The 19,443-nt window shown below is 32.2% G+C and overlaps 1 protein-coding gene across 1 annotated transcript; it reads right to left on the reverse strand.

Moving 5' to 3' along the window:
* Positions 1-263: 263 nt before the first annotated feature.
* LOC121812294 lies at positions 264-1,932 on the reverse strand (the record flags this gene model as incomplete). The annotated part of the gene is made up of 4 exons (XM_042214005.1): positions 1,263-1,932; positions 880-1,033; positions 608-680; positions 264-361 (listed from the first exon to the last, which is right to left on the reverse strand). Coding segments are annotated over exons 1-4 (627 nt in total), but the record flags the coding sequence as incomplete, so codon positions are not given.
* Positions 1,933-19,443: the final 17,511 nt, after the last annotated feature.

Raw genomic sequence — 19,443 nt, forward strand, 5'->3', positions numbered from 1 at the left:
ACAGGTATTCTTCCTCAAACAGGCCAAGATATGTACTGCAAAGCCAGAATGTTTTGTAAATTATTTAGTTAAATTACATATAAATGATGTGACATAATTACATTATCACAATACATAGATTGGCCTCAGCATTATTAAAGTTGTGTGGGATCATCTTGACAGAACAGAACAAAAAGCCTGGAAAACTTTTCCTGAACCACGCTTAAAGAAATTCAATAAAAAGAAGACATCGCCATCAGGAACGATGGTGTGCTGTCACTGACAGTGGCAGTAGCAACGCACCAGATGACCCCATCATCAACAGACATGGACCGTGTGTTAACAATGGGAATGGCTGAGGGAACTTCTTTAGAAATTTCAACTGTGAGAACACAAAGAGCAGGAGTTTAACTTTTGAATAACATCTAATCACATATATAGCTTTTGCTTTTCATGTATTTAGGGGTACATTTCTTCCTGCTCAAAATATTAAACTAAATTTAAATATGATTTTAACAAAGACTTGACACTTAACTAAAGACACAATGCCTAAGATGACTAAGTAACAGACACTGAACCAACTTAATTTACAGTTTATTTGGAGCGACTTTTAGATAGGAATATTTACCGCATTTGTCAGAATTCAACGTTTCTGTGAAATCCTGCCTGCTTGTATGGCTACTCTCTCCATCAGAATATGTCTGTAAATTAAAACAGATAATACATTTCATTATACTGACAACAAAATGTCATAATAAATATTAGTAATATGTTTATGTATTATGTATTAAAACATAATACAAGTGACAATGTTTAAGGGAGTTTAAAATCCATCTTTGCCTTTTTCACTCTCATTTTATGAACATACATACATTTGCTGAAATGCTCAGGATTACTTACTGATTCATTGTCCTCACATAAGATGACCTTGTCAGGTCTGACATAAATTGACTTCTGATGAAACAGTTTTTTCACAAGGTCTCCATTCAAAGTCTGTTTGGAAGTGAGTGATGGCTCAACTAGTTTGGTGTGGCATGCCAGCAAAATCTGTAGCCTAGGGGAGGAAGAAAACATAGTGTATATGAAATTTTTGTTAAGGCTAACAGACTACAATACAATACATTAAAAGGCTTAATTTTTGTTAACTCTAAAAGATATCAATCCAGTCATCTGATCGGTGCTCCCAGATCCTTTTTGGAAATACCCAAAGTTGACCTTTAATAGTATAATAATCTAAGTAACAAAAAAAATAATTTTTTTATAAAAAAGGATCTAATGCTTACCTGCATCCTTCAACAACTGGCTGGAAGGCAGTCCTTATTGCCTGCATTACTTTGTCTGAGTCCCAGTCACAGCTAAACTCCAGTGCAGATTTTATATGTCCATTTTCAAAAAGCCAAGCTTTTTTGTTACGCCTTGGCACATGTGTAGTTAGATGGTCTGGCAAGAGAATCACTTCTTTGGTGAAAGACTGAGCCACAGAATGTGACCTGCTTAGCTGTGCTGGAAACCTAATGGAGGATAAAGGCAAATTAAACATTTCTGCATGTAATATACTCACACTTCTCTGATCAATGAAGTACATTTAATTAAAAAAATACACCATGCTGTACACATGTCTAATCTGCATTAATAAACACCCTCTAGCCCCATGGTAGCTAGGATAGGCTCTTGGAATCCTGAATTGGATAAGTGGAAGAGAATGGATGGATGAATGGATGGATAGATGATGGAAGATAGTGGGATGGGTGGGTGGAGAAACTTAACAATCACATAAACAAATGTCTTCAATTCACGGAGTACTTTTTGTTGCTTTAAAAAAAGTTTCATTAAATTATATACTGCCAACAACTATGTATTGTAACAACTGATGTGCTTTGCTTTTACACAATGTTTGCAGATTAAGCTTACGGGACGTGAAATATTATAGAAATCGCATGTTTCCACAATTAAACAAATTAACTGTTGTGCACAGTTTAGTGCCAACAAATATAATATAATATAATAATATAATATAATATAGAAATATTATAGAAATCGTATGTTTCCACAATTAAACAAATTAACTGTTGTGCACAGTTTAGTCTCCACGTCCACACGCTGTCAGTCTATCGCACAGTTTTTTTGTTTTCTTGTGATATTTTTGTTTACTTAGCTTCGTCGAGCAATTGAAACCTATTACTAACCTTCCACTAGTAATTTCAGTGCATTTAGTTCTGTTCTTACCTCTTCTGCCTTGGGCCCTTTCGAGTAAAAGGTCTAAGATTGTAGATGGGACCTGTTGTGGGGCACTCCTGTGATGTGGAAGGCACGTTCTCCATAACGTTAGCTGGATAGCCAGGGGTTATCTGACCGGAGAGGTTCACTGCATTTGGTCTTCCACGATGAAAAAGTGAATAAATTTCTTCATCAGTAGTACGATGCGGTACACTAGTACAAATATTAGGTTGGCCAGAACATGCATTTGCCAGGGTGTTAATTAGCTCCTCATTACTTAGAATTTGAGCCACAAAATTCCGTGCGGACTGGCTCATAGTGCCATTCCTCGCAGGTACAAACAAGGAAAACACTAGATGGCGCAAGCGCCTCCGTGACGTCAAGCTTCATTCTATATATTCAAGCTTCATTCTATATATTCAAGTTTCATTCTATATATTCAAGATTCATTCTATATATTCAAGTTTCATTCTATATATTCAAGTTTCATTCTATATATTCAAGTTTCATTCTCAAGTTTCATTCTATATGTTCAAGCTTCATTCTATATATTCAAACTTCATTCTATATGTTCAAGCTTCATTCTATATATTCAAGTTTCATTCTATATATTCAAGTTTCATTCTATATATTCAAGTTTCATTCTCAAGCTTTATTCTATATATTCAAGTTTCATTCTATATGTTGATGCTTCATTCTATATATTCAGGTTTCATTCTATATATTCAAACTTCATTCTATATATTCAAACTTCATTCTCAAGTTTCATTCTATATGTTCAAGCTTCATTCTATATATTCAAGTTTCATTCTATATATTCAAGCTTCATTCTATATATTCAAGTTTCATTCTATATATTCAAGCTTCATTCTATATATTCAAGTTCATTCTATATATTCAAGCTTCATTCTATATATTCAAGTTTCATTCTATATATTCAAGTTTCATTCTATATATTCAAGTTTCATTCTCAAGTTTCATTCTATATGTTCAAGCTTCATTCTATATATTCAAACTTCATTCTATATGTTCAAGCTTCATTCTATATATTCAAGTTTCATTCTATATATTCAAGTTTCATTCTATATATTCAAGTTTCATTCTCAAGCTTTATTCTATATATTCAAGTTTCATTCTATATGTTGATGCTTCATTCTATATATTCAGGTTTCATTCTATATATTCAAACTTCATTCTATATATTCAAACTTCATTCTCAAGTTTCATTCTATATGTTCAAGCTTCATTCTATATATTCAAGTTTCATTCTATATATTCAAGTTTCATTCTCAAGTTTCATTCTATATATTCAAGCTTCATTCTATATATTCAAGTTTCATTCTATATATTCAAGCTTCATTCTATATATTCAAGTTTCATTCTATATATTCAAGTTTCATTCTATATATTCAAGTTTCATTCTCAAGCTTTATTCTATATATCAAGTTTCATTCTATATCTTCAAGTTTCATTCTATATATTCAAGTTTCATTCTATATATTCAAACTTCATTCTATATATTCAAGTTTCATTCTATATATTCAAGTTCATTCTATATATTCAAGTTCATTCTATATATTCAAGTTTCATTTCAAGCTTTATTCTATATATTCAAGTTTCATTCTATATGTATGCTTCATTCTATATATTCAGGTTTCATTCTATATATTCAAACTTCATTCTATATATTCAATTCATTCTCAAGTTTCATTCTATATGTTCAAGCTTCATTCTATATATTCAAGTTTCATTCTATATATTCAAGCTTCATTCTATATATTCAAGTTTCATTCTATATATTCAAGTTTCATTCTATATATTCAAGTTCATTCTATATATTCAAGCTTCATTCTATATATTCAAGCTTCATTCTATATATTCAAGTTTCATTCTATATATTCAAGTTTCATTCTCAAGTTTCATTCTATATGTTCAAGCTTCATTCTATATATTCAAACTTCATTCTATATGTTCAAGCTTCATTCTATATATTCAAGTTTCATTCTATATATTCAAGTTTCATTCTATATATTCAAGTTTCATTCTCAAGCTTTATTCTATATATTCAAGTTTCATTCTATATGTTGATGCTTCATTCTATATATTCAGGTTTCATTCTATATATTCAAACTTCATTCTATATATTCAAACTTCATTCTCAAGTTTCATTCTATATGTTCAAGCTTCATTCTATATATTCAAGTTTCATTCTATATATTCAAGTTTCATTCTCAAGTTTCATTCTATATATTCAAGCTTCATTCTATATATTCAAGTTTCATTCTATATATTCAAGCTTCATTCTATATATTCAAGTTCATTCTATATATTCAAGTTTCATTCTATATATTCAAGTTATTCTAGTTATTCTATATATTCAAGTTTCATTCTATATATTCAAGCTTCATTCTATATATTCAAGTTTCATTCTATATATTCAAGCTTCATTCTATATATTCAAGTTTCATTCTATATATTCAAGCTTCATTCTATATATTCAAGTTTCATTCTCAAGTTTCATTCTATATATTCAAGCTTCATTCTATATATTCAAGTTTCATTCTATATATTCAAGCTTCATTCTATATATTCAAGTTTCATTCTATATATTCAAGCTTCATTCTATATATTCAAGTTTCATTCTCAAGCTTCATTCTATATATTCAAGCTTCATTCTATATATTCAAGTTTCATTCTATATATTCAAGCTTCATTCTATATATTCAAGTTTCATTCTATATATTCAAGCTTCATTCTATATATTCAAGTTTCATTCTATATATTCAAGCTTCATTCTATATATTCAAGTTTCATTCTATATATTCAAGCTTCATTCTATATATTCAAGTTTCATTCTATATATTCAAGCTTCATTCTATATATTCAAGTTTCATTCTATATATTCAAGCTTCATTCTATATATTCAAGTTTCATTCTATATATTCAAGTTTCATTCTCAAGTTTCATTCTATATGTTCAAGATTCATTCTATATATTCAAACTTCATTCTATATGTTCAAGCTTCATTCTATATATTCAAACTTCATTCTATATATTCAAACTTCATTCTATATGTTCAAGTTTCATTCTATATATTCAAGTTTCATTCTATATATTCAAGTTTCATTCTATATATTCAAGTTCATTCTATATATTCAAGTTTCATTCTATATATTCAAGTTTCATTCTATATATTCAAGCTTCATTCTATATATTCAAGTTTCATTCTATATATTCAAGTTCTCATTCTATATATTCAAGCTTCATTCTATATATTCAAGTTTCATTCTATATATTCAAGCTTCATTCTATATATTCAAGTTTCATTCTATATATTCAAGTTTCATTCTATATATTCAAACTTCATTCTATATATTCAAGCTTCATTCTATATATTCAAGCTTCATTCTATATATTCAAGTTTCATTCTATATATTCAAGTTTCATTCTCAAGTTTCATTCTATATGTTCAAGCTTCATTCTATATATTCAAACTTCATTCTATATGTTCAAGCTTCATTCTATATATTCAAGTTTCATTCTATATATTCAAGTTTCATTCTATATATTCAAGTTTCATTCTCAAGCTTTATTCTATATATTCAAGTTTCATTCTATATGTTGATGCTTCATTCTATATATTCAGGTTTCATTCTATATATTCAAACTTCATTCTATATATTCAAACTTCATTCTCAAGTTTCATTCTATATGTTCAAGCTTCATTCTATATATTCAAGTTTCATTCTATATATTCAAGTTCATTCTCAAGTTTCATTCTATATGTTCAAGCTTCATTCTATATATTCAAGTTTCATTCTATATATTCAAGCTTCATTCTATATATTCAAGTTTCATTCTATATATTCAAGTTTCATTCTATATATTCAAGTTTCATTCTTCTATATATTCAAGTTTCATTCTATATATTCAAGTTCATTCTATATATTCAAGTTTCATTCTATATATTCAAGCTTCATTCTATATATTCAAGTTTCATTCTATATATTCAAGCTTCATTCTATATATTCAAGTTTCATTCTCAAGCTTCATTCTATATATTCAAGCTTCATTCTATATATTCAAGTTTCATTCTATATATTCAAGCTTCATTCTATATATTCAAGTTTCATTCTATATATTCAAGCTTCATTCTATATATTCAAGTTTCATTCTCAAGCTTCATTCTATATATTCAAGCTTCATTCTATATATTCAAGTTTCATTCTATATATTCAAGCTTCATTCTATATATTCAAGTTTCATTCTATATATTCAAGCTTCATTCTATATATTCAAGTTTCATTCTATATATTCAAGCTTCATTCTATATATTCAAGCTTCATTCTATATATTCAAGTTTCATTCTCAAGTTTCATTCTATATGTTCAAGCTTCATTCTATATATTCAAGTTCATTCTATATATTCAAGTTTCATTCTATATATTCAAGTTTCATTCTATATATTCAAGTTTCATTCTCAAGCTTTATTCTATATATTCAAGTTTCATTCTATATGTTGATGCTTCATTCTATATATTCAGGTTTCATTCTATATATTCAAACTTCATTCTATATATTCAAACTTCATTCTCAAGTTTCATTCTATATGTTCAAGCTTCATTCTATATATTCAAGTTTCATTCTATATATTCAAGTTTCATTCTCAAGTTTCATTCTATATATTCAAGCTTCATTCTATATATTCAAGTTTCATTCTATATATTCAAGCTTCATTCTATATATTCAAGTTTCATTCTATATATTCAAGCATTCTATATATTCAAGTTTCATTCTATATATTCAAGTTTCATTCTATATATTCAAGATTCATTCTATATATTCAAGTTTCATTCTATATATTCAAGTTTCATTCTATATATTCAAGTTTCATTCTATATATTCAAGCTTCATTCTATATATTCAAGTTTCATTCTCAAGTCATTCTATATATTCAAGCTTCATTCTATATATTCAAGTTTCATTCTATATATTCAAGTTCATTCTATATATTCAAGTTCATTCTATATATTCAAGCTTCATTCTATATATTCAAGTTTCATTCTATATATTCAAGCTTCATTCTATATATTCAAGTTTCATTCTATATATTCAAGCTTCATTCTATATATTCAAGTTTCATTCTATATATTCAAGCTTCATTCTATATATTCAAGCTTCATTCTATATATTCAAGCTTCATTCTATATATTCAAGTTTCATTCTATATATTCAAGTTTCATTCTCAAGTTTCATTCTATATATTCAAACTTCATTCTATATATTCAAACTTCATTCTATATGTTCAAGCTTCATTCTATATATTCAAGTTTCATTCTATATATTCAAGTTTCATTCTATATATTCAAGTTTCATTCTATATATTCAAGCTTCATTCTATATATTCAAGTTTCATTCTATATATTCAAGCTTCATTCTATATATTCAAGTTTCATTCTATATATTCAAGCTTCATTCTATATATTCAAGTTTCATTCTTCATTCTATATATTCAAGCTTCATTCTATATATTCAAGCTTCATTCTATATATTCAAGTTTCATTCTATATATTCAAGTTTCATTCTATATATTCAAGTTTCATTCTATATATTCAAGATTCATTCTATATATTCAAGTTTCATTCTATATATTCAAGCTTCATTCTATATATTCAAGTTTCATTCTCAAGCTTCATTCTATATGTTCAAGCTTCATTCTATATATTCAAGTTTCATTCTATATATTCAAGCTTCATTCTATATATTCAAGTTTCATTCTATATATTCAAGTTTCATTCTCAAGTTTCATTCTATATGTTCAAGTTTCATTCTATATATTCAAGTTCATTCTATATATTCAAGCTTCATTCTATATATTCAAGTTTCATTCTATATATTCAAGTTCATTCTATATATTCAAGTTTCATTCTATATATTCAAGTTTCATTCTATATATTCAAGTTTCATTCTATATGTTCAAGTTTCATTCTATATATTCAAGATTCATTCTATATATTCAAGTTTCATTCTATATATTCAAGTTTCATTCTATATATTCAAGTTTCATTCTATATATTCAAGTTCATTCTATATATTCAAGCTTCATTCTATATATTCAAGCTTCATTCTATATATTCAAGCTTCATTCTATATATTCAAGCTTCATTCTATATATTCAAGTTCATTCTATATATTCAAGTTTCATTCTATATATTCAAGCTTCATTCTATATATTCAAGCTTCATTCTATATATTCAAGCTTCATTCTATATATTCAAGCTTCATTCTATATATTCAAGTTTCATTCTATATATTCAAGTTTCATTCTATATATTCAAGTTTCATTCTATATATTCAAGCTTCATTCTATATATTCAAGTTTCATTCTATATATTCAAGCTTCATTCTATATATTCAAGTTTCATTCTATATATTTCAAGCTTCATTCTATATATTCAAGTTTCATTCTATATATTCAAGCTTCATTCTATATATTCAAGTTTCATTCTATATATTCAAGCTTCATTCTATATATTCAAGTTTCATTCTATATATTCAAGCTTCATTCTATATATTCAAGTTTCATTCTATATATTCAAGTTTCATTCTATATATTCAAGTTTCATTCTATATATTCAAGTTTCATTCTATATATTCAAGTTTCATTCTATATATTCAAGCTTCATTCTATATATTCAAGTTTCATTCTATATATTCAAGCTTCATTCTATATATTCAAGTTTCATTCTATATATTCAAGCTTCATTCTATATATTCAAGTTTCATTCTATATATTCAAGCTTCATTCTATATATTCAAGTTTCATTCTATATATTCAAGCTTCATTCTATATATTCAAGTTCATTCTATATATTCAAGTTTCATTCTATATATTCAAGTTTCATTCTATATATGTTCAAGCTTCATTCTATATATTCAAGTTTCATTCTATATATTCAAGCTTCATTCTATATATTCAAGTTTCATTCTATATATTCAAGCTTCATTCTATATATTCAAGTTTCATTCTATATATTCAAGCTTCATTCTATATATTCAAGTTTCATTCTCAAGCTTCATTCTATATATTCAAGCTTCATTCTATATATTCAAGTTTCATTCTATATATTCAAGCTTCATTCTATATATTCAAGTTTCATTCTATATATTCAAGTTTCATTCTCAAGTTTCATTCTATATGTTCAAGATTCATTCTATATATTCAAACTTCATTCTATATGTTCAAGCTTCATTCTATATATTCAAACTTCATTCTATATATTCAAACTTCATTCTATATGTTCAAGCTTCATTCTATATATTCAAGTTTCATTCTATATATTCAAGTTTCATTCTATATATTCAAGTTTCATTCTTTATTCTATATATTCAAGTTTCATTCTATATATTCAAGTTTCATTCTATATATTCAAGCTTCATTCTATATATTCAAGCTTCATTCTATATATTCAAGTTTCATTCTATATATTCAAGTTTCATTCTATATATTCAAGTTTCATTCTATATATTCAAGCTTCATTCTATATATTCAAGTTTCATTCTATATATTCAAGCTTCATTCTATATATTCAAGTTTCATTCTATATATTCAAGTTTCATTCTATATATTCAAGTTTCATTCTATATATTCAAGTTTCATTCTATATATTCAAGTTCATTCTATATATTCAAGCTTCATTCTATATATTCAAGTTTCATTCTATATATTCAAGTTTCATTCTCAAGTTATTCTATATTCAAGTTTCATTCTATATATTCAAGCTTCATTCTATATATTCAGGTTTCATTCTATATATTCAAACTTCATTCTATATATTCAATTTTCATTCTCAAGTTTCATTCTATATGTTCAAGCTTCATTCTATATATTCAAATTTCATTCTATATGTTCAAGCTTCATTCTATATATTCAAGTTTCATTCTATATATTCAGAAGATCATTCTATATATTCAAGCTTCATTCTATATATTCAAGTTTCATTCTATATATTCAGAAGATCATTCTCTATATTCAAGCTTCATTCTATATATTCAAGTTTCATTCTATATATTCAAGTTTCATTCTATATATTCAAGATTCTCTATATTCATTCTATATATTCAAGTTTCATTCTATATATTCAAGTTTCATTCTATATATTCAAAAGATCATTCTATATATTCAAGTTTCATTCTATATATTCAAGTTTCATTCTATATATTCAAGCTTCATTCTATATATTCAAGTTCATTCTATATATTCAAGCTTCATTCTATATATTCAAGTTTCATTCTATATATTCAAGTTTCATTCTCAAGCTTTATTCTATATATTCAAGTTTCATTCTATATGTTCAAGCTTCATTCTATATATTCAGGTTTCATTCTATATATTCAAACTTCATTCTATATATTCTCATTCTCAAGTTTCATTCTATATGTTCAAGCTTCATTCTATATATTCAAGTTTCATTCTATATATTCAAGCTTCATTCTATATATTCAAGTTTCATTCTATATATTCAAGATTCATTCTATATATTCAAGCTTCATTCTATATATTCAAGTTTCATTCTATATATTCAAGATTCATTCTATATATTCAAGCTTCATTCTATATATTCAAGTTTCATTCTATATATTCAAGTTTCATTCTATATATTCAAGTTTCATTCTATATATTCAAGCTTCATTCTATATATTCAAGTTTCATTCTATATATTCAAGCTTCATTCTATATATTCAAGTTCATTCTATATATTCAAGTTTCATTCTATATATTCAAGTTCATTCTATATATTCAAGCTTCATTCTATATATTCAAGCTTCATTCTATATATTCAAACTTCATTCTATATATTCAAGTTTCATTCTCAAGTTTCATTCTATATGTTCAAGCTTCATTCTATATATTCAAATTTCATTCTATATGTTCAAGCTTCATTCTATATATTCAAGTTTCATTCTATATATTCAGAAGATCATTCTCTATATTCAAGCTTCATTCTATATATTCAAGTTTCATTCTATATATTCAGAAGATCATTCTCTATATTCAAGCTTCATTCTATATATTCAAGTTTCATTCTATATATTCAGAAGATCATTCTCTATATTCAAGCTTCATTCTATATATTCAAGTTTCATTCTATATATTCAAGTTTCATTCTATATATTCAGAAGATCATTCTATATATTCAAGTTTCATTCTATATATTCAAGTTTCATTCTATATATTCAGACTTTGATTGTAATATATATACAATATTTTTCTTAACGGAGGATTGCCAGGATTTATACATCGGGGAAACCAAACAACCTCTGGCTAAGAGGATGGCACAACACAGAAGAGCCACCTCGTCAGGCCAGGACTCTGCAGTCTGTTCACACCTACAGGCCAGTGGACACTCTTTCAATGATGAGGATGTAACATCCTGGACAGGGAGGAACGCTGGTTTGAGCGCCGAGTCAAGAGGCATTTACAGTTTTTCTCAGTCGCTTTGGTGCGTTTCTCAGATCAGAATTGAAATTCTCATAACTATTAGTTCAACCTCCACAACACTCAGTCATTTGTGCACATCATAGTAGCAATTTCTCCTCTCTCTGAACAAACTGCAAATGATTTTGGACATGAATCAGTTGCTTCCATACATTTCCCTGCTGCTTTCTGACATTTCCATTTGCTTATGTCATGTCAGTCAAAAGTAATCATACCTATGGATGCTGAATAGTCGTTCCCAATAAAACTAATAGTCATACATCCATTGCTTGAGTCATCACACACAAAATTGTTGAACTAGTTATCACATGCCAAATATTGGCCATCTGTCAAGCAAATCCTATACCTTTCTGTATCATTTTTCCTGGAAATGTCTCCGAAATTGAACAATTGATCTCAGGTGAATTACAGCTGTCACTCATGAGGAGGCGTGTGAAAGTTTAGTTGTAACCAATGACAAACAACTTGTTCACTGTCAATTATGGATGAATCCTGTGAATCCCCAATTGGCAAGCATATATAAACTGCGCAGGAGCTAGTGTGTACCATTTCTACACTTCTGTGACACAAAATGGAAGGTCAGCACCGTGGAAGAGGGGTGAGGATGCGGGGAGGAAGGGGAAGGGGAAGAGGGAGAAGAGGCAGATATAGGCGGATTCCTAATGAAATAAGGGCTACAATTGTGGACCATGTTGTCAATCACGGCCTCACCATGGAGGAGGCTGGTCGAAGGGTGCAACCCAATATTGGAAGAACTACTGTCAGTTCAATCATTCAAACATTCCGTAGGGAAAACAGGTATGCAAACAGTAATACACTGTACTGTACTGTGCCATCTCAGACACATCACATGTTACTGTACTGTATTTGCAATTTCACAAAAAGTTCACTCTGCACCACATAGGATTGTAAGACAACCTCGCGGAGGCGGAAGAGGGCCCCTTTTTACCCCACAGCAAGAAGAAGCCATTTGTGCAATGGTCATTGCAAACAATGCAATAAAGCTGAGAGAAATACAAAGCGCTGTCATAGAGAATTACACGGTATTTGGCAATATTGAATCTGTTTCAATTTCAACAATTGACAGAGTACTCAAGAAAAATGAAATCCACATGAAGCAATTGTATAAAGTGCCATTTGAACGAAACAGTGACAGGGTGAAGGAGATCCGTCACCAGTATGTGCAGGTAAAGCTGGTCTTCTATGTTCTGCACTGCAAACTGTTTTACAGTACTTCGTAGTTTCATGCAGTACACTTGCAATTCCACAGCACATACTCTACAATGTGTTTTACCAAATGCATGCATTACTGTTTGTTACTGTACACAGGCATATTGTGACATTGCATTTCTGTCTCTCTCTAAAGCGTGTACTGGAGCTGGAAGCCAGGGAAACACTGCACACATTCATATATGTTGATGAGGCAGGTTTCAATCTGGCCAAAGGCAGAAGGCGTGGAAGAAATCGCATTGGACAGAGGGCAACCACTGAAGTCCCTGGTCAGCGCGGAGGGAATATTACCATGTGTGCAGCCATCTCAGACAACGGCGTCCTCACCCATATCCCCCTTCTTGGTCCATACAATACCCAACATCTCCTGACATTTTTAGACACTCTTTACAGGGACCTAGTCCCTGAGAATGAGAGAGGTGGAGGCCAACTCAGCAAGTATGTTGTTGTCTGGGATAATGTCCGTTTTCACCACTCCCATCAGGTCAGAGAGTGGTTTGCAGCACATGACAGAATTCTGGTTGAATATCTCCCTCCATATTCCCCATTCCTTAATCCAATAGAGGAGTTTTTCTCTGCCTGGAGGTGGAAAGTTTATGACCGGCATCCACATGAGCAAATGGCCCTGCTAGCAGCCATGGATGCAGCATGTGACGACATCACAGCAGGGTCCTGCAGAGGATGGATTCGCCACTCCAGGAGATACTTTCCTCGCTGCATTGCGAGGGATAACATCTGTTGTGATGTAGATGAAAATATGTGGCCAGACAGACAGGAACGTCTGGATGTGCCAGAATGATTTACTGTACTGTTACATGTGCTGTTTATTGTTCACATTAGTGCACAGCTCTACCAAATGGGTGATTTTATGTTTACATGTATTCTACAGTGAACAAGTGACTGTAGCATATTTTTCTTTTGCACAATTCTGTAGGATTACAAACACTTCTACACAATGGAAATGTGAAACGTACGTATTCAGTGTCTCAGTTACTCCCAAGACTCCCATAACATCTACAGTGACTTTACTGCACATTTCAGATGGCTGTACAGGTAGGCCATAGTGCTGTCGTCAGCATTTTCAGGTGTCACCAATTGTTTTTGCAATGGGAAACACTGAAATTATAAACTGTCATAGTGGAAACATGACAATGCCATTTGACTATCTTGTTCATAAAGATGGTGTCAAGACTTTTCATTTTGATGGCACTGACAGTTTCATTGACATGGATACTTGCTTTTGAGGTATGGATAATCAATTCTGTGCATGTGACGTGCTTTTGCAGGCTATCCACTAGGTTTTGCAGTTTGCACTAATTGTTTTGGGAAATGCACTAACTGCTGTGCAAATGTTAATGGTGTTCTGAGGAACGCACCAAAGCGACTGAGAAAAACTGTACATGAAAAGGGAAAGACCATCTCTGAATCGAGGAGGGGGCCTAAGGGTACATCTGTCACCATCTTACCACGCTGTGATTGCAGCCATTCCCCAACTCTCTGTGAATGGGACTCATGGACACTGATCAGTGGGTTTTGGTCAGTTGTTGTTGATCAATGGTCATGAGAATTTGCATAATTAAGATTAAGGAACTGACCTCCCAGCCCATTGTTCCTTCAGTGGGCTGGTTTCAGTCATTATGCAAATGTCCTGTTTATAAGATTGAAACCTGCAGTCAGCTGAGACTGAAGACGTCACCTGATGATGACGAAACGTTTCTCCCACAAAACGCTACGTCCAGATGAACAGAATCAACTTTTGGAGATTTACTTACCTGAATGATTAAGAATGCATCAAGACGTCCATAGCTCATGTGTCATAGATCATGTTCGAGACTTTTAGTTCACAGCCATCACCTGACTGAATTTTATTTATTTAGTTATTTGTAAATAAAAGTTTTGTTATCACGGTTGAACCTTTTACCTCTGTGCCTGCGTTTGGGTCCATTCACCTGTTTTTGGCCGCCCGGTCGTAACAATATTAATCAGAAATTAGAAAACAATTGCTTTCCTGGCCCTGCGACAGACTGGCGACCTGTCCAGGGTGTACCCCGCCTCTCGCCCCATGACAGCTGGGATAGGCTCCAGCGCCCCCCCGCGACCCTGGAAAGGATAAGCGGAAGCGAATGGATGGATGGATGGAATTGCTTTCCTCTAAGGGACAGCAGAAGTTAATATTTTGAAAACCTATTTCTGTAGGTTTAGTGAAAATAACTTTTATAAAAATGGGTATTATTTAAAAACAACCTGCTGTGGTTGTTTACTTACCAAATACTGTTAAAATAAAATCTATTAATAGTGTAGTTTGGCTCTACTTGTCACCCCAGAATGTAAATCAATACAAAGTTATTCTAAGTGATCATCTTTAGTGGCCAATGGGAGTTGTCTTGCCAAGGATGACAAGGTCATCCTTGAAAAGTTTAAATGTAAAAATGATGCAACAGGACACTTTGAAACAATATGTTAGACAGCATTCTCCAGTGTTTATGCAGAATGGCTTCACGTATTAGACTTTAAGAGTTTATATATGAAATATGAACATAAATCATTTGGTTGTGTGGCAAGTCGTCTACAAAAGATTCCAAGAAACCCAAAATTTCATCAGATTTTCTGCAGGTGACACATATCTCTATCTTTCTCATCTTTAATGAAAAAGAGATTTTATAAATTCCCATTTATTGGAAGACTGTTAAAGACAAACAAACAAAAACAACAACAACAACAAAAACCTGTGAACAACATTAGAACAAACCTACAGTTTGCCAGTGAACATACAGCTAAAGAGCACAAAGATGGAGATGTTTGACCAGAGAAACAGTAAATGTGTTTGATCCAGACCAAAGGTAACTTTTCATGGTTTGGGCATAAATCATGGCCTTGTTGACTGAGCAGCTTGGATCTTTTGTTTCAACTATGAATTTTTGCATTATAAATTCAGAACTTGTACTTAATGATGTCATAAGATCTGTACAAAAGTTGAAGTTGAACTAGAAATTGATCTTTCACAGTAGCAAACCTCGTTAAAACTAGATAAAAATGAATGAAAAAAATAGGACAATGCAAACTTTCACAAACAGTTATAACATCTCACATTTAAGTAAATAGATAACTGAAAAAGCTAATATCCTTTTCAGTTTTCGTTTGGAAGTGCTGATTGTCTCTTCATATCCCATTTGAATCATTTAACTTAAATATAGGTTATAGGAAAAGTACACATGCAGTTAGAGTATCAGCTCACAACAACACAAAAGTACTCTGTTGCTGTTGTGGTGAGTTGTTGATGGTTCGCTTTGATTGACACGAACAGCTCTACAAACTGAGCAGTGACCTGATTGGCTGTTGTGAGGGTGATGAGCAAAGCACAGTGGAGCAGGCACAACTTCAGGACAACATTTACTTGCTGAAAACCTGCAGCAGGTAATTCAGTATGATTTCATCCTGATGCAAGAAAAACACAGAAATGTTTAAACAATGCTGAGTTGGTACCTAAGTATACAGGGAGTGCAGAATTATTAGGCAAGTTGTATTTTTGAGGAATAATTTTATTATTGAACAACAACCATGTTCTCAATGAACCCAAAAAACTCATTAATATCAAAGCTGAATGTTTTTGGAAGTAGTTTTTAGTTTGTTTTTAGTTTGAACTATTTCAGGGGGATATCTGTGTGTGCAGGTGACTATTACTGTGCATAATTATTAGGCAACTTAACAGAAAACAAATTTATACCCATTTCAGTTATTTATTTTTACCAGTGACACCAATATAACATCTCCACATTCACAAATATACATTTCTGACATTCAAAAACAAAACAAAAACAAATCAGCGCCCAATATAGCCACCTTTCTTTGCAAGGACACTCAAAAGCCTGCCATCCATGGATTCTGTCAGTGTTTTGATCTGTTCACCATCAACATTGCGTGCAGCAGCAACCACAGCCTCCCAGACACTGTTCAGAGAGGTGTACTGTTTTCCCTCCTTGTAAATCTCACATTTGATGATGGACCACAGGTACTCAATGGGGTTCAGATCAGGTGAACAAGGAGGCCATGTCATTAGTTTTTCTTCTTTTATACCCTTTCTTGCCAGCCACGCTGTGGAGTATTTGGACGCGTGTGATGGAGCATTGTCCTGCATGCAAATCATGTTTTTCTTGAAGGATGCAGACTTCTTCCTGTACCACTGCTTGAAGAAGGTGTCTTCCAGAAACTGCCAGTAGGACTGGGAGTTGAGCTTGACTCCATCCTCAACCTGAAAAGGCCCCACAAGCTCATCTTTGATGATACCAGCCCCAACCAGTACTCCACCTCCACCTTGCTGGCGTCTGAGTCGGACTGGAGCTCTCTGCGCTTTACCAATCCAGCCACGGGCCCATCCATCTGGCCCATCAAGACTCACTCTCATTTCATCAGTCCATAAAACCTTAGAAAAACCAGTCTTGAGATATTTCTTGGCCCAGTCTTGACGTTTCAGCTTGTGTGTCTTGTTCAGTGGTGGTCATCTTTCAGCCTTTCTTACCTTGGCCATGTCTCTGAGTATTGCACACCTTGTGCTTTTGGGCACTCCAGTGATGTTGCAGCTCTGAAATATGGCCAAACTGGTGGCAAGTGGCATCTTGGCAGCTGCACGCTTGACTTTTCTCAGTTCATGGGCAGTTATTTTGCACCTTGGTTTTTCCACACGCTTCTTGCGACCCTGTTGACTATTTTGAATGAAACGCTTGATTGTTCGATGATCACGCTTCAGAAGCTTTGCAATTTTGAGACTGCTGCATCCCTCTGCAAGATATCTCACTATTTTTGACTTTTCTGAGCCTGTCAAGTCCTTCTTTTGACCCATTTTGCCAAAGGAAAGGACGTTGCCTAATAATTATGCACACCTGATATAGGGTGTTGATGTCATTAGACCACACCCCTTCTCATTACAGAGATGCACATCACCTAATATGCTTAATTGGTAGTAGGCTTTCGAGCCTATACAGCTTGGAGTAAGACAACATGCATGAAGAGGATGATGTGGACAAAATACTCATTTGCCTAATAATTCTGCACACCTGTATATAAAGTGGTGAGCTATAGAGAAATGTAACAAGAACTTGCCGTGTAGTGATAGAATGTCAAGAGTGTGTTTGATACTGGATGAAAATTGCACAGTACTAAAAAGAAGATACTAACTGACAAAACAGTGTTACAACTTGTCAATAGTATTTTGATTCTAACTCTTGTTTCTTACTTGCAGAACTTTCAGTAAAATGTTGGACGTAGTCCGAAGCTCTACCAGATTCAACAAAGGAGGCTCTGGATCCACATTAAAAATGACAATAAATCAGTTAGTTACTCTAGACCTAAGAGTCGATAGGACTGACTTTGTGGTTTGCATGTTTGCTATTTTTTACAAATGACTTATTTTTTTGTTTGAGGTTTTTTTAGAGCAGGAATCATCTACATCTACATCAGCGGTCCCCAATCCCCGGGCCTCGGACCGGTACCGGTCCGTGAGTCGTTTGGTACCGGGCCGCGAGAGTTGAGGCTCAGGTGTCAAATGTATGGTTTTCAGGGTTTTTATCGGTTTTTAGTGTTAATTTGTTACCGTTTTTATCGTTAACTCGGTTTTCCTGGGTCTTTTCACGTGTGTTATGAATAAATCTTCTTTTTTCGGTACCGGTACTAGTTTTATTTTGTTGTATTTATCCGTCGTGCAAAAAATATCGTCGGGCATAAACCGGTCCGTGGTGCAAAAAAGGTTGGGGACCGCTGATCTACATGTACTAAATATTATTTTCAGACAGCTAACAATCAATACACAAGTCTCAACAATCGCCAATATTGCCAATAGTAACCTGGCAAGTTTACTTGTACAACTAACATTACCTTACTTAAGTCAGTTTTTTCTTAGTTTGTAAAGTCGTCTGTCCCTTCAGCCTAATCTGCATCTTCGCACTCGGACCATTTTCACTTTCACTTATGAGAAACAAAAAAGAAGGAATTCACTCTGTGATCCTAGTCGTTAGCAGGTTTTAGACTCAGTTTTACCACCAGGTTAATAACTCTATTAGGCAGGTGGAGATTCTTAACATCAAAGATAAAATCAATACAATACATTTGAAAAGCCTCTTCAACTGATTGTGGAGTACATTAATGCATTCACATAGTGATAAGAAAAATCAACATCCAGGTGTTTGTTAGCGAGAGATAAAAGAGCAAACGTTGTATTATACTACTGAGTCACCATCAGATGAGCCCCCACCCTATCTGCAGAGAAATGTGGAAGGTTGGCATTGATCAGATGATCAGATTGAGTTTATCGATGACTTTGGTAACACCTCAACTTTCAAACAAATCTCCTGATTCTTTGAAGCACATACAGCGAGGAAGAGGCTGCCTTGAGTAAAGCAGCTGACAGGTGTGACGAGTTGCACAAAATGTCTGCCCTTCCTCCCACAATCCCCTGCATTGCTGTACAGAGCTGACCAATGTCATGTGGTGCCCTGTGTGATGTCACAGCAGTATAAAGGCCTCAC

Source organism: Haplochromis burtoni, unplaced genomic scaffold (genome assembly GCF_018398535.1).
Source record: "Haplochromis burtoni strain Fernald_Lab_line unplaced genomic scaffold, NCSU_Asbu1 Contig_511, whole genome shotgun sequence".
Lineage (NCBI taxonomy): Eukaryota > Metazoa > Chordata > Actinopteri > Cichliformes > Cichlidae > Haplochromis > Haplochromis burtoni.